Source organism: Littorina saxatilis, linkage group LG3 (assembly GCF_037325665.1).
Source record: "Littorina saxatilis isolate snail1 linkage group LG3, US_GU_Lsax_2.0, whole genome shotgun sequence".
In the NCBI taxonomy this organism is placed as follows: domain Eukaryota; kingdom Metazoa; phylum Mollusca; class Gastropoda; order Littorinimorpha; family Littorinidae; genus Littorina; species Littorina saxatilis.
In genome coordinates this window covers 54,286,554-54,307,087 of record NC_090247.1, presented here as the reverse complement: position 1 = coordinate 54,307,087, position 20,534 = coordinate 54,286,554, and the positions used below count along the sequence as shown (strand labels likewise).

Genomic DNA, 20,534 nt, shown 5'->3' with positions numbered 1-20,534 from the left:
GAATATACAGAATGTGATTCTTCAATACTTGTTCATTGACGTAAAACTACATTTTTACATTTTCTTGTATTTCCGTTATATTGCTAGCTGGAACAAATGCATGTGTTCAGAGAACAAAATTCAGAATTTTATACTTTATTCTCTATAAAATAAGAGTATTAAACAACATCCATCTTATTTTTTGTATGATTGTTTTCATTCTCTTTTCAAACATACATGGAAACAGTTCATACGTTCATCACAAATTATTTTCCTCAAAAATATATGGTCAACCTGATATGATTAAAAAAATGATATTTTTGGGTGTGAAGAGAAGCGAGATTGTGGTGTATAGACGGTGCCAGAGCACAGGTCATATGCATAACTAATGAGCGGAATGCCGTCTTCCCATTGGCCAGCCGGCCCAAGATCAGTCTCTCTGCCATTTCTGCATCTGCGGTAGCCAGTGCCAGACGTCCCAAACAACTGTGCGAAAATTTTCAACGTTTCAAGGATTTTGGAAAGAGAAGGTACACGTACTTTTACCTTGTTTTGTTTTGTTTTGTTGCTTGATTGTCGAGAGGGGCGATTGAGATCGAAACAGCGGTAATAGGCTCGAGTGGGGCCAATTAGTTGTCTGCAAGGAAAGTTTGGAGTTTGGGAAACTGGGAGACAGCGTGGCACCGTAGGCAGAAACATGTGGTTTCACGTTTGCCGGGAGTGACACTCGAAGGAACGAGGGTGATAGCTAGGTAGACGGTGATGGTACAATTAGCTGACAGCCGTCAGTAAAAGTGTTCAGGGAGAAAAGAAGACAGTATCATCTTCTCCTGGCATTAAAATTGGTCCGAGCAGTGGCAACGCGAATCGCTCGGTCACGTGACTAGTTTCTTTGTGAAGAAAGACGGCGGGAGCGAAAATGTTTACAAGTTGTGCGGTGGTCGGGCACTCTTTCACGTGGAGGTTTCAGCGATTTGTGAACACAGATGAGGGGGTGCGGCCAGATTTAGGTTTTGATGGTTTTGAGCAGATATTCGATGGGAGAGGGGGCCGAAAAATAAGCGACGTTGAATCAATGCTAGAACAGAACAGGGCCATTTTCACCCGGAAAAAATGGGGAGTGATAGTGCTAATGGTGGGGGACAATAATATTGTTCCCGGAACGACACCGAATAAAGTGTTTCGTGAGCTGTGGCATCTGTGTGTGAGGGTGCAAACATTGGCAAACTCAGTAGTGGTGGTGTCAGGGATGACACAGAGATACAGTGGCTGGGGGGGTTTCAATGACATAGCCAGGGAGGTGAATAGGCTTCTTCATCAACAGCTGAAAACGGCACACAGGATAGTGGGTTTGTTCCCCCACTACGTGGCTTTCCCTCCAGCAGAGAAGTTTGCTCAGTATCAGAAACATTTTTTAGCAGATGGGATTCATCTGTCAGGGTCGGGGCACATGCTACTGTACAGAGCACTGAGAAAAGTTCTGTTGGACAGTCGGCATATAGACCAATGAGGTAAGAAGGTGTTGTGGTTGTTCAGCGGGTGAGAGGGAAGTGGGGGCTAATAGTGATAGCCGGTATCCTCTCGTGCTGATGGCAGAACCACAATAGGGGTAGATGCAGCACGGACGGGGTACCAAGGTTTATTCCCAGACTGAAGTGGTTGGGTTCTACCGAAGACGCCAGACGCAGAGCTTTGATGCCGGGAGTGGAATAGGATGGGGTATCCTTTCCAGCTTTTGGAGTGACGTCATTGTTGGTTCTGGTTTGGTAGAACCGGTTGTGACTTCATGGGGAATGTGTATTGGTACAGCCCGTGCTGCATGATCAGATTGACAGTGTTTTCTTAGGTGTACTCTCGTGCTGAGGGCAGAACCACAATAGGAGTGTAGATGCAGCACGAACGGGGTACCAAGGTTTATTCCCAGACTGAAGTGGTTGGGTTCTACCGAAGACGCCAGACGCAGAGCTTTGATGCCGGGAGTGGAATAGGAGGGAATATCCTTTCCAGCTTCTGGAGTGACGTCATTGTTGGTTCTGGTTTGGTAGAACCGGTTGTGACTTCATGGGGAATGTTTTATTGGTACAGCCCGTGCTGCATATATAAAAAAAAAAAAAAAAAAAAAAAAAAAAAAAAAAAAAAAAAAAAAAAAAAAAAAAAAATAGGCCCCTGATGCTTAGTGGCCTTTGAAATGTTTCAGGATGTCGAAGCGTCCAACCAAGCGACCGGGGCGTCCCTCAAAGCAGCCCCCGAAGAGGTTTCGAGACGAGGAGGCTGAAGGAGAGGACGAAATGGGCGTGAAGGAGTCGCTAACCCAGCTCCTTGCTGAGCAGAAGGCCCTGAGGAAGGAGATTGCGGAGATTCGGGCCGCCAAGACGCCGGCGCCTGAGGCATCGCCCGCAGGATCGACCACCTCTACGGGTGGAAAATCCAACTCAGGCATGGCTGGGCACTCTGGACACTCCGGTGAGCAATCCAACACTGGCGGTACACAGGCGTGGGCAACCGGCAACCAGAAAATGTTGCCCATTGACCTACACGTGCCAAAGACAATAAAGGAAAAGATCTGGAGCGGTGTGGCGGTTAGGTTCGCAATACTCCTGCCCGCGGACCCGAAGGAAATGCTGGAGGAGGACTCGGATGAGGACGATGAAGACAAAAAGAAGAAGAAGAAGAAGAAAGAAAAGAAACTGTTAACCTTCACAGAGTGGGTGAAGGCCTGGAACATTTATACCACTATACTACAGGACAGAGCGAAAGAGGTACACAGGGGCCTGGGTGCCCACTTTGCTCGGGTGTGTACCCTGCATGAGCTGCAGGGCAATTGGCGGGACTATGACTACCGCTACCGGCTCGCAATTGCTGCAGGAGAAAGGGCATGGGGGGACAGCGACGCGGACCTGTTCGCCACCACCCGCTTAGAGCCTGCCACCCAGACCCATGACGGGGGAAAGAAGAAGCCGCAGGGTGGCGCAGGGGGGAAGACTGGAAGTGGAAACCCAGCCAAAGTGGGGGGCTTCTGCTTCCAGTTCAATGAACAGGGATCTTGCAGCCGCCCCAATTGTGGCTTCAAGCACTTTTGCTCGCAGTGTGGGGGGCAACACGCAATCCGAAAATGCAGCGCCAAAGGGCACCCCTTTCGAGCGGGACGGGGGGGAAAAGAAGCAGGAGAAGGAAAGAAATGAAGACTGGGGCACGGGGGCCACGCCAGTGAAGGCGGACAAGCTGGAAAAGTGGCTGGAAGGGTACGATCCACAGAAGAAGCGGGCTTTAATACAGGGATTCAGAGAGGGTTTCCGGGTAGGGTTCACAGGAGCCCCAAATAGTGTAGTTCAGAAGAACCTGAAGTCAGCAGAAGAAATGCCAGAAGTAGTAGAAGCGCACATAAAGAAGGAAATAGAAGAGGGGAGGTTAGCAGGTCCCTTTAGGCATATTCCTTTTACTCAGTTCCAATGTTCTCCAATCGGCTTGGTAGAGAAAAAGACGAAAGGAAAGTATAGGATGATACATCATCTATCTCACCCGAAGGGGGCATCCATAAATGATTTCATAGAGGAAGACATGGCCACAGTGTCATATGCCAATGTGCAAGATGCAGTACAGTTAGTGCAGACAGTAGGAAATACAGCATTTATGGCAAAAACTGATGTGGAGAAAGCTTTTAGGTTGTTGCCTATTCACCCTAGTGACCAAAACCTCTTCGTACTGAGCTGGCAAGGAAGTTTTTATGTTGATCTTTCGCTTCAGATGGGTTGTTCTTCGTCTTGTCACTTGTTCGAAGAACTAGGCACGGCTTTGGAGTGGATTGCTGTTCAGAAGTTAGGGATACCATTAGTGCACTACCTGGATGATTTTTTCCTTGCGGCAGTATCGAAGCAGCTAGGCAAAGAATACCTAGACAAATTTCTGGGTTTGTGTGAGGAAATAGGAGTTCCCATGGCACCTGATAAGACGGAGGGCCCAGAGACGAGGTTGACATTCCTGGGAATAGAGATAGACACAATCGAAAGAGAAATTCGGCTGCCGGTGGAAAAACTCACGAAGTGTGCCCAAGAAATACAGAACCTACTACAAAAGAAGAAAGCAACAGTGAAGGAAATTCAGTCGGTCATAGGGTTGCTGAACTTTGCTTGCCAGGCAGTGGTGCCAGGGAGGGCGTTCTTGAGGAGATAGGGAAATGGCGGTATCCCGGGAACCAGAAAACGTATTGCATAGGGGAGATGTCCGACTGGACGGACAGGCATTGACCATAACGTTCCGCAATTTCAAATCTAGCGCAAAACCAGTTACCCATACCGTAGAGAAAGCCAAGGCCGGCGTCCCATGCGCGGTAGAGGCCATGCGGGCCTACATGAGCATTCGTGGGAACGCAACGGGGCCGTTGTTCCGAGCTATGTCGGGGGCACCCATAACGGCCAGGGAATTCAACGAGCAACTACAGTTGGTTTTCCAATTTTGTGGCCTGCCCAAACAGAACTTCAAATCGCATAGCTTTAGGATTGGGGGTGCCTCCCACATGGCTCGGAACGGGGCATCGGACGCTCAAATCCGTCAGGCGGGCAGATGGTCTTCTAACGCTTTCTTGTCTTACATCAGGGTGCACAACTGGTAGATCAGGTAAAACGTAGGGCTTCTCTCTGTGTGCAGTGCAACAGAAAGGGGGAGGTCAGGCACATGTCTGCGTGCAGTGCAGCAGAACATTAACATGGGATCACAGGTGTGCAGTGCAGCCTGGGATTATAAGAAAGTGTGCAGTGCAACTTTCCGAGAAAGGTCGATTTTGATTGGTGGCGGTACCTGATGTGAGTCATCAGGTGGTGGCGCGTACCGCCGGATTGGTGGTGAATGACAGACATTATGTATTTAATCGATGTGCTTTAATTGGGCTAAAACACAATGTTTATTGTTTTTTAGAGTTGCCAATATAAGTTTTTTGATGATGGTCTAATGAGCGGATGCAGAAAGCGGTAGATAAAGGGAAGTAACCCGGTGACCAGTCTAGTAAAATTTGACAGCTTGTTGGTGAAGCTGGAAACAAGAACAAAAAACAGTAAGCTAATACATAGTGGACAATGCCATCTATGATGTGTAAGACAATTTTTGTTCTTGGTGAATTTATGCAAATGTACAACCCAATGTATATGATTATGTCAATCATAGTTTTTGTGGAATTTATGAAAATATTCCACTGATTTTGTATGCATTATCTGCGCTGAAAATGAACGACCTGTGGTGTCGACCAATAAACATTTTCAGCGTAAACTGGCAATGAACGTTTCATGTGGTTGTGGTGGTGACTGTGGCGCTGGCTGGCGCTGGCTGATTGTCCGGTTTCGGAAAACTTTTTATCTTAAATTCTTGTCTATCCTCGCACATCTGAACATGCAAAAATGATTTTATGCACAGCATAAATGATATTTTTGGGTGTGAAGAGAAGCGAGATTGTGGTGTATAGACGGTGCCAGAGCACAGGTCATATGCATAACTAATGAGCGGAATGCCGTCTTCCCATTGGCCAGCCGGCCCAAGATCAGTCTCTCTGCCATTTCTGCATCTGCGGTAGCCAGTGCCAGACGTCCCAAACAACTGTGCGAAAATTTTCAACCCCACCGCCATCCCCTTACTCCACCATAACGTAGTTGTGTGGGCGCGTACCGCCGGATTGGTGGTGAATGACAGACATTATGTATTTAATCGATGTGCTTTAATTGGGCTAAAACACAATGTTTATTGTTTTTTAGAGTTGCCAATATAAGTTTTTTGATGATGGTCTAATGAGCGGATGCAGAAAGCGGTAGATAAAGGGAAGTAACCCGGTGACCAGTCTAGTAAAATTTGACAGCTTGTTGGTGAAGCTGGAAACAAGAACAAAAAACAGTAAGCTAATACATAGTGGACAATGCCATCTATGATGTGTAAGACAATTTTTGTTCTTGGTGAATTTATGCAAATGTACAACCCAATGTATATGATTATGTCAATCATAGTTTTTGTGGAATTTATGAAAATATTCCACTGATTTTGTATGCATTATCTGCGCTGAAAATGAACGACCTGTGGTGTCGACCAATAAACATTTTCAGCGTAAACTGGCAATGAACGTTTCATGTGGTTGTGGTGGTGACTGTGGCGCTGGCTGGCGCTGGCTGATTGTCCGGTTTCGGAAAACTTTTTATCTTAAATTCTTGTCTATCCTCGCACATCTGAACATGCAAAAATGATTTTATGCACAGCATAAATACTTTTTATTTAAGGGCCAAGGTGGCACACCATTTAAGATTTGTTGCTTACAAGTCTTTTCATTTTTTTTTCAAGATCTCTTAAAAAAATCCAATTGTTTTTGTCACAAAAACAAATATTTGCATGACCAATGGGTCAGACTTGAATTTGTTTTGTGACTTTTATGGGGTAAAACACTCTGTACTAAAGATAAGTTTTTATTTTAGTCTAAACAGATCCCTCCTCACAAGAAGAGTTTTTTTCATACTGTATATGAAAAGATTTTGTTCCCTGGTGAATGGTCATATGCACACAAAATACATTATAAGAAAGTCTAATTTTGACAGAATTTCTAAAATCATCCTTATTTAATTTTAATTACTTTATTGTCCCATCGCTGGTAAATATTATTCATATAGAAAGTCTATGTTATTGTGTGGAGACATCACTTCTGGCAAAAGAAAACAAGGAAGTAAGATGATTGAACAGTTAGTTCAGATTTTTTTTTATATATTTTTTTTAACCTCAGTTGCATGCAGGTTTGCTACTATAATTATTTTTTGCCTTTTTTAATTTGTTAAAAAATTTTTTGTGTATGGCTTGGAGTTGGAGCAAACCTTCATAGGTCTTTTCTTTTCTCAGTCAAATGTGTACATTTTTAAATCAACAAACTTTATCAGTAAACTAATATGTTTAAATAAATAAATAAATAAAAATAATCATAACATAAATTTATTCCTAATGTTCAGCTCAGTTTCCAATTAGTTCAGGAGATGAATATTTGCCTGAGATGGCACTGGTACTCAAAAACGATTTCCAAGAATCGGCATTCAAAGTTTTCACAGTGATGTCAAATATTATAAATCCCTTTGAAAATGATCACTTCATTGCAAGGAAGAGGATGACAATATTAGTATCCCACAATGATTCTGTGGTGTACCTCATTACGCTCACAATCCAAAACATGGTTTTGAGAAGAAGAAAAAAGGAGGAAAAAAAAGTTTGTGCCACCTCTGCCTTAATATCATTTTGTGTAAATACTAATGAGCATATTACATCCTGACATAAACCTCAAAAAGGATTACAGTATATCAACACTAGTTACTTTATTTGTGCCTGATGGGTTTTTTCACCACCTTGCTGACTTTAGTGAGTTGATTCAAATGCAGAACATCACCTTGAAGTCAGTAAATCAAACTTGTCAATCCATGTACAAATACTTTCCTTAAATATCACAACTGTTCTCCGCGTGTATCATACATATTCCAGTCTACGTTGGCTTTTGCTGCCTATTTACTATGACATATTCCCGCTTCTGATTTTGGTTACACCTACAGAGTCCACAAGCTAGCACTGAACTGGTTTACAAGCCAGCAGCACTATCCACAAAGCTACATTCTCACCCACAGAACAGTGCTGTAGCTGTGCTATTTCTGGAAGTTTCGATAATATTTTGTGGGGATTTAGTTCTTTGATATCAGTCCCAATACAACCACCTTTGCAGCAAGGCACCAGACTTGCTATGCAAAATATCTGTACTGTTACGCTGGAATCTTTCATCTGGGATTTGTCTAGAATATTCCTGCGGTGAATTGCAGACTTCATCTCATCAACAAAGTTGACAGTTTAGCATGGCGATGCGGAAGAAGACTGTCTCTTTATCAAGGGCACTTAATTGTTCATTGGTCTGTGTCAGTACTTTCTTCAACCAAAGAACATCCACCATGAGAGAACATCTGCATTAAATGTTGGTCCCACGGATGCCCTGTCACAGATTTAGTTTCACTTTCTTGAGTCAATTTGCTGAATTGAAAAGGCCATAAAGGTTTAAGTAAACTGGAGAAGTTTTCAGCAGTCTTTGGCATCGGTGTGAAAAAGTCTGGCAATCCTGCCAAAATGGCGGCAATGTTTTTAAAGTGTTTCACGGACTGCCAAAACCAAATGAAATCCATGCCTCGCATTGCAGGTACCGTGTGTTGCGTCCAATTCACGCCCACTTCCCTTTGTACTCCATAGGACTAGGCTAGCCTGCATATAAAGCCCAGCAGGTAGATCTGCACCTGTATCTCCTGGCGGTTGTTAGTGACGAAGAATCCTGGCACACCAGCTTTCTCCAGCAACCCCTGCTGGTCCATCACCTTCCTGTCCAGATCCTGCATGATGCGAAGGTCTCTGCGACGCAGCTCCTCGTCACATCGCTTCTTTAGCGTCTGAAACATATAGCCATGGGTTAGTTGTTTAAACAGATATACAGGCGGTGAAGGTGAAAGACACGGTGTTACCTGCGATGAAATGACTTGTCTTCCGCCTTCGCACAGGACACTGCGGTCTGAAGGTCCACCTCAAAAGAATAGACATTGCACCTACAATCTTGTATGACTGTGGCGTAGAAGAACAGACTCTACAGCACGTTCTACAAACCAGCGCTCTCCTTGCGCGACTAGACCTGGTCAGAGAGAGAGAGACACAGACACTATCTCTTGCACATACTGCACACTAACCCCAACCCTTTTATCCACTATCCAGATGCAATACCAACCTCCATTTCTCTTTTGATCTGAGCTTCCACAAGAGGCATGTTGTGAGGTCTGTTCATGTTTTCCACACGGAGCTCCTTGTGTTTTTTCTCCATTTCATGTCGCTGGGCTGAACACAAAACAATACAATAGGTTAAATCAACTTAGAGACGTGTCTAAAAGTCACTTGTTCATTTTAATGCTTGTTATTGTCGCATGTGCGAGGAGATTTGTTCTTCTTAACTCTCACTTACTCTTGTTGCACATTCCGTACACATTTAGAATGCTCACGTCCCTTTGTTTCTCGGACATGGCTGTTGTAAATGTGTAAACTGTACTGTTATCAACTTATCCCCCCACCCCCCTCTTCTTTCCTAGTAGTGGGCCAGAGAATCTAAAACCTGTTTGGCTACTATGATTATATTATGTATGGTTTGCTTCTTTTCAGCGTTCATTCTGAAGTCCTCAAGCTCAGTTACACTGGTCGCACACATTTGTCATAACTCTTCCTTCGTCTTGCTAAGTAGACTCAAGAAGTCTGGTGTCATCATTTAAAAGTTGTCCTTTCTCTTGTTAATGCCACAAACTGACTGTGATTAGAGAAAATTGCCTTAGAGTTTAGACAAGAGTCGATTCTGAGCCATTAGTTCTTCTAATCTATGTTGTAACAGTTTCAGTCAAAATTGTTGCACCAATTTGTAAATTGTATCACGTAGAAAGTGAAAAAATTGTATCAGACAGCTGTACATCCTCAATGGCTAATATCCCTTTAACAAGAATACTTGAACAATGTATTACTATTAGTTCCACATAAAAAGCAGCCAGGCAGTATGAGTTCAAAATAAAAAATAAAATACTGTACCACGATGTTCATTAACAAAACGCAGGCGCTGGGTACAGAGAGCTTTTTCCTCGAGGTATTGCACTTCTTTCAGTGACAGCACAATGTCAAAGACTGTTCCATCGAGTAGAGAATTAGCAAGCGCTGACAACAAGTTGTAGGGCATGCGCTGCTGATACTTTCTGCAATTACATAAAAAAAACAAGGGGTAAATGTTTTTCAACATAAAAATGGTGTGTGTGTGTCTGTAGTATGCAGATCTAGCTGATAGCTGTATATCATCTGAATGCAAAATTTGCCAAACAGTCACTTCCCTATGATTAACATTCTGGAATATGGGGTACGGGTGGTGTTGTCAAATCTCTACTACATCTGATATGATAATTGACATGATTATTATTATTCTCTTTATTTATATAGCGCCTTATCCGAAGTTCAAAGCGCTTTATGCCGTGTGAGATGGAATTTTTTACACAATATATCACGCATTCACATCGACCAGCAAACCTCAAGCCTGTTAGGCGAATGTTCACCTTTCGCGGCCTTTATTCCAAGTCACACGGGTATTTGATGGACATTTTTATCTATGCCTATACAATTTTGCCAGGAAAGACCCTTTTGTCAATCGTGGGATCTTTAACGTGCACACCCCAATATAGTGTACACGAAGGGACCTCGGTTTTTCGTCTCATCCGAAAGACTAGCACTTGAACCCACCATCTAGGTTAGGAAAGGGGGGAGAAAATAGCGGCCCGACCCAGGGTCGAACACGCAACCTCTCGATTCCGAGCGCAAGTGCGTTACCAAGTACAAGTTACATTAACAAGTAAAACAGAAGAGGCTGAATAAAAAACAAAACAGCACCCAACATCTAATATTTGTAATAAAATGTGTTCAATAATATCACACACAGAAAACAAAGCAGACATCAACTTATCAGTGATTAAAAAATTATAACGAGTAAAACAATTATAAACAAGTCGCGTAAGGCGAAAATACAATATTTAGTCAAGTAGCTGCCATTTTTCAGCAAGACCGTATACTCGTAGCATCGTCAGTCCACCGCTCACGGCAAAGGCAGTGAAATTGACAAGAAGAGCGGGGTAGTAGTTGCGCTAAGAAGGATAGCACGCTTTTCTGTACCTCTCTTTGTTTTAACTTTCTGAGCGTGTTTTTAATCCAAACATATCACATCTATATGTTTTTGGAATCAGGAACCGACAAGGAATAAGATGAAAGTGTTTTTAAATTGATTTGGACAATTTAATTTTGATAATAATTTTTATATATTTAATTTTCAGAGCTTGTTTTTAATCCGAATATAACATATTTATATGTTTTTGGAATCAGCAAATGATGGAGAATAAGATAAACGTAAATTTGGATCGTTTTATAAATTTTTATTTTTTTTTACAATTTTCCGATTTTTAATGACCAAAGTCATTAATTAATTTTTAAGCCACCAAGCTGAAATGCAATACCGAACCCCGGGCTTCGTCGAAGATTACTTGACCAAAATTTGAACCAATTTGGTTGAAAAATGAGGGCGTGACAGTGCCGCCTCAACTTTCACGAAAAGCCGGATATGACGTCATCAAAGACATTTATCCAAAAAATGAAAAAAACGTATGGGGATATCAATCCCAGGAACTCTCATGTCAAATTTCATAAAGATCGGTCCAGTAGTTTGGTCTGAATCGCTCTACACGCACACACACACACACACACACACACACACATACACACACACATACACACACACATACACCACGACCCTCATTTCGATTCCCCCTCGATGTTAAAGGCACAGTAAGCCTCCCGTAAACCATCACAGAGCTCCCCGAGCGTCTAAATACAGTACAAGCATACTTCCATTTGAACGCTCACCGAACGGGAACATTCTGTCGAGCGTGATACATTTTCAAAGAATTTATTTTCGTAGACTTGTTCCGTTAACAACAACGGCGCCTCGTTTTTGCGCTAGACCTAACTTTTAAAATCTAAATAATAAATTGACAGCTTGTTACACAAACATTCTTTAATCATAAAAGAATTCGTTTTTCATCAAGACAAGATCAGAACAATTCGAAGTTGTGAAAGTTTAAAAAAAGAAAAGCCCGGAAGCAGGGTCACGCAAGGGTCGTAGCAGACGACGGCCGGTTTATCAGTGCAAATCGCCGTTCCTCTCAACAGTCAAAAGCCATCGCTAGAGTTCTTGTGAACCACAGCCGTTGTTTCGTGCATAAAAAAAAACGTGCTATTGTAGATAAGCTCACGTCGAGTCGCATTCAAATGACTAACTATGACGACTGCATTGTGAAAAGGGAAAACTGGATCACACGGGTTCACGATGGCTCAGGGGTAAGATAAACCACGCAAAAATAAATTCTTTGAAAATTGCTCGCTCTTTACGGAGGGCACCTAGGATGTTCTCAATTGGTGAGTGTTTAAATGAAATGGTGTTTGTACTGTGTGTAAAAGCCTGACCGTATCTGTGATGGTTTACGGGAGGCTTACTCTGCCTTTAAAATATTTAATTTAGTCAAAACTTGACTAAATATAAAAACAAAAACATTTTTAATAACTAAAGAATATGTTTTAGCAAAAATAAATAAATGGTGGGGGGGGGGGGGGAGGGACATTATTTGAACAAAAACAATTTCAGAAAGAAAAAATTGGCTGAAACAAATAAACTCATTCGTACGGTGGTATGTCCCTTGCCATGTTCTGCAGCTCACGCAGCAGTTTGTAATGCTGTTGTTGCCTTTCCTCTTTCTCACCGGTTTCTGACATTGTTTTGCTCTCTCAGACATTAAGCTTAAAACGTGCTTTCAGTGGTTTCCCAAACAGAACAACTGTGAACCTCCACACCACATTTTTGATACATTGTTTCACACAATCACGCAAATGAAGATCGACTCGACGCCATGTTGAACATATGGAGTAACCTCCCTTGAACGAGCAACATAGCGAATCAAAAATATGATTGAAAAATAAGCTGACCAATCAAACACTTTGTACTATTCCCCGAGAGTCGTCTGCTCAGTCCGCATGAACTCAACGAGGAGTGTAACTTCAGATTCAATTTTCAGTTCTAATAAGTATCGGCCTGAATGGAGACAAGGTCTCAGAGCAGTTCATGGGTATGGCAAGAATACAGCGCTTAAGTTTGATTGATTTTTTTTTATTCAACCACCATAATAACTAATAAGGCACAAAAAAAAATAGGTGTGGTTACGGTAACATAGCCACAAAAAAATAGGGTAGGAAGGTAGGCAATCACTTTTTTTTTTAAACTTTTTTTTCTAGTGTGTACAAATTAAACCTACTTGACAGGGAAATAAGTGTGCGACTCGGGCGCTTTCGCTTTCATTGCGTTTTCTGCACTCGTTTACTTGGGTTTTTTTGTGTGTTTTTCTGACAAATGTAATAAAAAGTTATAGGGTCGGCCCCAAAAAATAGGGTAGGTCGGGTTACCGTAACCACACCTAATTTTTTTTAGGCCTAAGCTTTAGTATATTTCAAGCCAGAAATCGCAGGAAAACGTTCAAACTTCAAAACTGTGCAGGGAATGGAAAAAAACAAAACAAAAGAAAACAAACAGATGAAGACGATACCAAGAGTGTGACAAAAAAGATACTTTCACCAAAGATAAACCCAAAACGGTAACGGTTAAACAAAAAACCAAAAAATAAGCAAACCTAGCTGCCTTCGCCCCAACACACTAAAAGACAAAAAGAAGGAAAATCACACCAAGTAAAAAAAGAAAAGAAAAAACAAGGCATGTGTCTAGGCTGTAGGAACAGTTGAAGATGGGGGGGAAAAATAATTCATATATATATATATATATGTACAACTACTTTAATCAGTTGTGACTGTATCTTCTTCTTCTTCTTCGTTCATGGGCTTAGACTCCCATGTTCACTCATGCTTTTAGCACGAGTGGATTTGTACGTGTATGACCGTTTTTACCCCGCCATTCAGGCAGCATACGCCGATTTCGGGGGAGGCATGCTGGGTATTTTCGTGTTTCTATAACCCACCGAACTCTGACATGGATTTCATGGTCTTTTCCGTGCGCACTTGGTCTTGTGCTTGCGTGTACACACGAACGGGGTTAAGTCACTAGCAGGTCTGCACATAAGTTGACCTGAGAGATCGGAAAAATCTCCACTCTCAACCCGTGACTGTATCTAAAATAATGAAAGAATATTTTTATTCTTGTGAATGCCAATTAAATTTGCACTCTCAACGAAAATGTATAGCCATCAAAGGGCAATTAAGGGTTTTATCTGTTTTAAGTCTGCCTGGGTATGTGTCGTTTTTGGATTGATAACACCAAAAACAATAATATATGTTTTTGTCCGATGACAAGGCAAAAATAATAAGGGTTGGTTCCCTCTTTTGGGGTGTTTTATATGCAGGGTTTTTTTCTTCATGTACACAGGTGCATGTGGCTTATAATTGGCTGGAAATTGTGCGAGCTATGTCCCCTGAATGACGGAGTAACTTTTCTTGCACAGTCAGACAAATCGAGTTTTTTTAATTTAAATTTTTAATTTTTAAGGGTAAACACAAATTCTCGGATTGGAAGAGAAAAGTAGGGTCTGTTGGGGAATCTGAAACATTGACATTTTTTGTTTTGGCCTAATCTTGGCTATTCTCTTTGCTGCAGATGTAGCTGTGCATCAGCTGAAGATAGCTGCAGCGATTGCTGTACTCCGCAGTAGGCCAGCTGGAGTAGATGTCCGTGAATACACTCAACAGCTATGTGCTGAGTACTTGAAAGCACAAACAAAATGGAGAACATGCTATCTTCAGGCCAAGGATGCATTGGTACATTTACAACAGCAGCAGATTATTTGCTCAATACGGCAACGGCAAGATGAGTACAGTGAGTGCTATGTGTGTGTGTGCATGCGTGTGTGCGCGCATGTGTGTGTGTGTGTGTGTGTGTGTGTGTGTGTGTGTGTGTGTGTGTGTGTGTGTGTGTGTGCAGTGCTTTCCTACTTTCACAGCAATAGTTCCCTGTTAACCGGCTACAAAGCATAATTCAGTAACAGAAAATACATTATTAGCGTTAACAGTCTGGTCAGATTGGAGTGAAATAGACACACCTTTTAGGCCAAATATACAGTATGCACTTTCTTCTCACACACAGGTGTTCCGGCAGAGACAGCTGATGTCATCTGTCCAGTGTCTCCTCCGTCATCAACACCTGGCACTGACACCAGTGTCGCTGGCCCCGCTGTGCCTGTGGTCAACAGCCAGCAGGCCCTCACTTCCAGCTATCATTTTATCCACAGTGTTGTCAACCTGGCAAGAGCTGTTCGGGTTCAGGTAAACTACCAAATCTTCAGGACGATGTATCATTCATCTAGTAGCTTTTTCATTGTTGGTTAATCATGAAAAGATCAGGAATTAAATGAAGCAATGCATGCGATTGTGCTTTTTTGTCTCCAGTCCAGAACACTTTGGATAAACACAATGCATAAAAACAAAGTTGTGCCAAAATTGGAAAACAAAGGGAGAAAGTGCAGAATATTAATCAGATGATGGTTTTATTCTATTTGAACATATGTGGTAAAAACTAAAAACATATGGGCTCAGTTTCTATACAGTCAGCTGCGAAATACTTTTTTTTTTTAATATTGTTATGCAAATAACAAATCTATCTGGGAAAGGCATGCATCAAAGTTCATTGGAACAGTATGCATGGTCCAGGTTGTTCACTACTTAGATTTCTGTAATTGCTTTTGATATTTTTTTTGGGCCAGACATTTTGAAATTTGACACCATGCTTGATATCTAGTTCTGCAAAAGCTATCACACAGTTTGTGTGTGTGTGTGTTTGTGTGTGTGTGAGTGTGAGAGAGAGAGATAGAGATAGAGAGAGAGAGAGCACTGATGGATTGTCTATTGAAATGACAGACAGAATCAAGCAAGGCAGACAACCCAGAAGAGGCTGGTACTAGAGCTTCTACCTTGCACAGTCAAACCAACCTTGAGTCCTTACTGGCCGAAACAGTTCCAACCTGTGTAAGACACCTGAAAATAGTTATATCACAAGGCCATGCTGAAGTGTCCACAAACTGTGTCATCCAGGGATTGGACGGACTTATTTTGCTGCTAAACTCTGATTGGACAGACGGTGTGGATGGTGCATGTTTACGGCCGCAACTTTTAAAAGAGCTGGGTGGCCTGGTTGACTGTTTGCTTCAGCGTCTTTTTGAGCCTGGAGAGGATGATATTATCCAGGTGAGGATTTAGATTGCATTTTTCCTATGTTGGAAACATTCTTGAAACAACAAAAAGGGATGCAGGCAAGCCATTGCAGTGTTGTGTGTTTTGTGTGTGTGTGGCGTGAGCACACATGTACCTGCATGAGTGTGTGTGGTTTGGTTATGAGCATGTAGGACAGTAAACCACACCGTGATAGTGGGTGTTCCAAAGCTTCATTCAAAAGATGTTAGGGCCAGGAATACAGTGCATGTTTTTTAAGGCATAAAAGACGTTTTATTAACAAAAATATTTTCTTTGGCGCAGGCACACAAGTCTAAATGCTGAACACCTATCCTTCACCTTACTTCCACCTTCCATCCTTTGTGTTTACTTGATGTTTCAGTGCATTCCATTGTGTTTAATGTTTCAGTGTGTTCTATTGTGTTTACTTAATGTTTCAGTGTGTTCCAAGGAGACAACTGCTTCACAAAATGTTACTCCACCTGACGACAAACATGAGAGCACTGGAAAAATATTCCCTGCTTCAGTCCCTAGCCGTCCATGCTCAGAATCTCTGCCACATAGTGAATGACAAGAGCACAACAAACCCTAGCTTTTACGAGTGCTTAGTCATTGCTTTGGACTGTATTCAGCAAGGAGTCTCAAGCCTCAAAGTCGGTGAGCTACATTCTGAGTCGCTTCGAGAACTGCAAGTTGAAATGGAAGGCCTCCTGGATTCAAACTTGATGTGCCGATTTCCTCTTGTGGCTGGTGCAATTTTGAGGTTGACTTCTGTGATGGAGCTGTGTGCAAAAACAGAAGTACTGTACTAGCAGAATCCGAATAGGATCTTTGGTCATGAACTTGATCTTGCTGTGTATTTTCAAATCTTGTGGAAAGCAAATTTTGCTACAAGTACTGTTGGAGGCCCTTTATTCCGCCGTACAGTTTTGAACAAAAATCTCCATTGCATGAAATTTACACCACAAACCAGTGAGAAGTTGTAAATGTTGGTGTTGTTTTTGACTCACATGCGAAGCAAAAGTGAGTCTATGTACTCACCCGAGTCGTCCGTCCGTCCGTCCGTCCGGACGTCCGTCCGGACGTCCGTCCGTCCGGAAAACTTTAACGTTGGATATTTCTTGGACACTATTCAGTCTATCAGTACCAAATTTGGCAAGATGGTGTATGATGACAAGGCCCCAAAAAACATACATAGCATCTTGACCTAGCTTCAAGGTCAAGGTCGCAGGGGCCATAAATGTTGCCTAAAAAACAGCTATTTTTCCCATTTTTCCCATTTTCTCTGAAGTTTTTGAGATTCAATACCTCACCTATATATGATATATAGGGCAAAGTAAGCCCCATCTTTTGATACCAGTTTGGTTTACCTTGCTTCAAGGTCAAGGTCACAGGAGCTCTTCAAAGTTGGATTGTATACATATTTTGAAGTGACCTTGACCCTGAACTATGGAAGATAACTGTTTCAAACTTAAAAATTATGTGGGGCACATGTTATGTTTTCATCATGAGACACATTTGGTCACATATGATCAAGGTCAAGGTCACTTTGACCCTTATAAAATGTGACCAAAATAAGGTAGTGAACCACTAAAAGTGACCATATCTCATGGTAGAAAGAGCCAATAAGCACCATTGTACTTCCTATGTCTTGAATTAACAGCTTTGTGTTGCATGACCTTGGATGACCTTGACCTTGGGTCAAGGTCACATGTATTTTGGTAGGAAAAATGTGTAAAGCATGTGAGTCGTATGGGCTTTGCCCTTCTTGTTTATTCTTTTTGAGTCACTTGAGAAAAAGTGACTCTATGTAATTGGTCAGTGTTAGTCTGTCCGGCCGGTCGTCCGGCCGGCCGCCCGGCCGTCCGGCCGGCCGTCCGTAGACACCACCTTAACGTTGGACTTTTCTCGGAAACTATCAAAGCGATCCGGCTCATATTTTGTTTAGTCGTGACCTCCAATGACCTCTACACTTTAACGATGGTTTCGTTGACCTTTGACCTTTTTCAAGGTCACAGGTCAGCGTCAAAGGAAAAATTAGACATTTTATATCTTTGACAAAGTTCATCGGATGTGATTGAAACTTTGTAGGATTATTCTTTACATCAAAGTATTTACATCTGTAGCCTTTTACGAACGTTATCAGAAAAACAAGGGAGATAACTAGCCTTTTCTGTTCGGCAACACACAACTTAACGTTGGGCTTTTCTCGGAAACTATAAAAGTGACCGGGCTCAAATTTTATGTGAACGTGACTCCCAGTGACCTCTACACTTTGACGTCTGCTTTGGTGACCTTTGACCTTTTTCAAGGTCACAGGTATGTCTTGAAGGAAAAAAATTGAAATATCATATCTCTGAAACTATTCATCGGATTTGATTCAAACTTTATAGGATTATTCTTTACATCAAATTATTTACATCTGTATTGTGTTGTGAATAGCAATTTCTTCCTGTCCATCTGATGCCTCATATAATATTCAGAACTGCGAAAGTGACTCGATCGAGCGTTTGCTCTTCTTTTTATTTTCACTTTTATTTTTTTAATGACAGGTATGCATAAAATTTTAGGATGACACTGGTGGTAGTCCGTATATATGTACAATAATCTGAGCAAAACAAAGAGAAAGAGAGGGTGATTGCACAGGTACCTGACACACCAACAATAACTTCATTTTTAACCCATTGGTGTGTTGCATGCCGTGTTCTGCTTATTCATACATTGTACTCATAGACAGGAGGCAAACAATCAGCAATCAGAAAGAATAGATCTACATGATTTTGAAAGTACATTTGCAGCAAAGAAAGAAGATGTAGCTAATATATTGCTTTGGGTTGGAGTCTACCATAACAGGAAAAAAACCCACTCAATTTCTAGTCATTTGGCAAAATTCAGTTTTGATTCGAAACAGTGCCATGTTATACATGTGTGTATAAATAAACACTGTTTTAGGTCTAAAGGGGGCATTTCATCAATCCCTTCATTGTTGTTGATGGTTATAAAGTGTTGCACACCTTGATCAAATCAAGTAAGAAATGTGCTATCTTTCTTACTATACATGTATTGAATGACCAAAACAGAGCATCTGGTAAGCTGATGTATTAAAATGAAGCTACCTTTGGTGTGCCTGGCACATGAAATCAGTGTATCTGGGTGTGTGCACACATTTCTGTGATTGTGTGTCAGTGGGCTTTATTTCCACCATGTTGAGAACCATGTACAGTGAAACCCGGCTATATTGAAGTGGCACGGGACCCGGGAAGACCTTCAATATAGCCGGAACTTCAATATAGGCAATTATCGGTTATATTGAATTTCCCTCCTTGTTCCTTCAGAAATTCAATATAACCGAACTTTTTGTCACTATACGTTCTTATTTCCGTGTCCACACATTGCGTTTGATGTGAGATATATTCCCATTATTCTTTCACCTGTTGGCTGTTGTTCTTCGAGCCTCCTTGCTTTTTTCTGCACACACACACACACACACACGGACACACTCACGCACACCCCCCTCCCTTACACACATTCCATATTCCTCAGCTACTTCCTTTCTTTTTTTGCAGCCAGTTTCCAGCTTCTGAATAAGCTCGATTTTTCTTTTAATTGTCAGACTCACCCTTTTTACATTTAGTCAAGTTTTGCCTAAATGTTTTAACATAGAGGGGGAATCGAGACGAGGGTCGTGGTGTGTGTGTGTGTGTGTGTGTGTGCTTGTGTGTGTGTAGAGCGATTCAGAGTGAACTACTGGACCGATCTTTATGAAATTTGACATGAGAGTTCCTGGTTATGATATACCCGGACGTTTTTTCATTTTTTTGATAAATGTCTTTGATGACGTCATATCCGGCTTTTTGTAAAAGTTGAGGCGGCACTGTCACACCCTCATTTTTCAATCAAATTGATTGAAATTTTGGTCAAGCAATTTTCGACGAAGGCCGGACATTGGTATTGCATTTCAGCTTGGAGGCTTAAAAATTAATTTATGACTTTGGTCATTAAAAATTCGAAAATTGTAATTAAAATTATTTTTAATAAAATGATCCAAATTTACGTTTATCTTAGTCTTCATCATTTTCTGATTCCAAAAACATATAAATATGTTATATTTGGATTAAAAACAAACTCTAAAAATAAACAAATAAAAAAATTATGATTAAAATTAAATTTCCGAAATCGATTTAAAAACACTTTCATCTTATTCCTTGTCGGTTCCTGATTCCAAAAACATATAGATAGGATATGTTTGGATTAAAAACACGCTCAGAAAGTTAAAGCGAAGAGAGGTACAGAAAAGCGTGCTTTGCAGCACAGCCCAACCACTACCGCGCTAAACAGGCTCGTTAATTTCACTGTCTTTTGTACGAGCGGCGGACTACGGTCATTGTGAAAAAAAATGCAGTGCGTTCAGTTTCATTCTGTGAGTTCGACAGCTTGACTAAATGTTGTTATTTCGCCTTACGCGACTTGTTTGTTTTGCAGCCATTTTTGCTAGTGTACAAAGGGAAACTACTCGCATGAACAAGAGAAATTAAGTCGGGGAGATCTACGCACCACAAGACTACATGGCGTAGCTGTCAGAGGCCCGCGGCATTGTTAGACTGTAATTGTTATCAGAGACCTCCTGACTCGAAAGTTGATGTTGATCTGGCCTCTCCCCTCCCTTAACTGATTGCGCTGAGAGGCGTGTCATATCATTCGGCGCCCGCGCAGTTCTTAAAAATAACAAGTCGCGTAAG

At 41.7% G+C, this 20,534-nt stretch overlaps 3 protein-coding genes across 4 annotated transcripts; 2 read left to right on the top strand and 1 right to left on the bottom strand.

Annotated features, from left to right (window-relative positions):
* The first annotated feature begins 275 nt into the window (after positions 1-275).
* Positions 276-6,060, top strand: LOC138962685 (uncharacterized). Of its 2 annotated transcripts, XM_070334603.1 has the most exons (3): positions 276-509; positions 2,177-2,442; positions 4,624-6,060. In XM_070334603.1, exons 2-3 carry the CDS (start codon positions 2,178-2,180, stop codon positions 4,758-4,760), a joined length of 402 nt encoding a protein of 133 aa, XP_070190704.1. In that variant the 5' UTR covers positions 276-509; position 2,177; the 3' UTR covers positions 4,761-6,060. The 2 variants fall into 2 exon arrangements, with proteins under 2 accessions (XP_070190704.1, XP_070190703.1); XM_070334602.1 differs by lacking the exon at positions 276-509 and having other exon boundaries at positions 2,114-2,442; positions 4,624-6,057.
* Positions 6,061-6,739: 679 nt separating this feature from the next.
* On the bottom strand, positions 6,740-12,482 carry LOC138962682 (protein DGCR6L-like). The gene is made up of 4 exons (XM_070334600.1): positions 12,257-12,482; positions 9,574-9,734; positions 8,735-8,841; positions 6,740-8,405 (listed from the first exon to the last, which is right to left on the bottom strand). The coding sequence occupies exons 1-4, from the start codon at positions 12,343-12,345 to the stop codon at positions 8,214-8,216; spliced, it is 549 nt and encodes a 182-aa protein (XP_070190701.1). The 5' UTR covers positions 12,346-12,482; the 3' UTR covers positions 6,740-8,213.
* Positions 12,417-17,434, top strand: LOC138962678 (uncharacterized). Its single transcript, XM_070334596.1, has 5 exons — positions 12,417-12,695; positions 14,228-14,446; positions 14,714-14,892; positions 15,484-15,810; positions 16,236-17,434. Exons 1-5 carry the CDS (start codon positions 12,692-12,694, stop codon positions 16,605-16,607), a joined length of 1,101 nt encoding a protein of 366 aa, XP_070190697.1. The 5' UTR covers positions 12,417-12,691; the 3' UTR covers positions 16,608-17,434.
* Positions 17,435-20,534: the final 3,100 nt, after the last annotated feature.

What these genes read in the sequence shown, in the direction of transcription:
- LOC138962685 (XM_070334603.1), top strand. Translation starts at nt 2,178, where the DNA reads ATGTCGAAGCGTCCAACCAAGCGACCGGGGCGTCCCTCAAAGCAGCCC. An exon ending in TGGGCACTCTGGACACTCCG is followed by an intron (nt 2,443 to 4,623) that starts GTGAGCAATCCA and finishes CTCTGTGTGCAG; the next exon opens with TGCAACAGAAAGGGGGAGGT.
- LOC138962682 (XM_070334600.1), bottom strand. Translation starts at nt 12,345, where the DNA reads ATGTCAGAAACCGGTGAGAAAGAGGAAAGGCAACAACAGCATTACAAA. An exon ending in TTTTGTTAATGAACATCGTG is followed by an intron (nt 8,842 to 9,573) that starts GTACAGTATTTT and finishes TTTTGTGTTCAG; the next exon opens with CCCAGCGACATGAAATGGAG. An exon ending in AGATCAAAAGAGAAATGGAG is followed by an intron (nt 8,406 to 8,734) that starts GTTGGTATTGCA and finishes TATATGTTTCAG; the next exon opens with ACGCTAAAGAAGCGATGTGA.
- LOC138962678 (XM_070334596.1), top strand. An exon ending in GCAACGGCAAGATGAGTACA is followed by an intron (nt 14,447 to 14,713) that starts GTGAGTGCTATG and finishes TCTCACACACAG; the next exon opens with GTGTTCCGGCAGAGACAGCT. An exon ending in GAGAGGATGATATTATCCAG is followed by an intron (nt 15,811 to 16,235) that starts GTGAGGATTTAG and finishes TTAATGTTTCAG; the next exon opens with TGTGTTCCAAGGAGACAACT.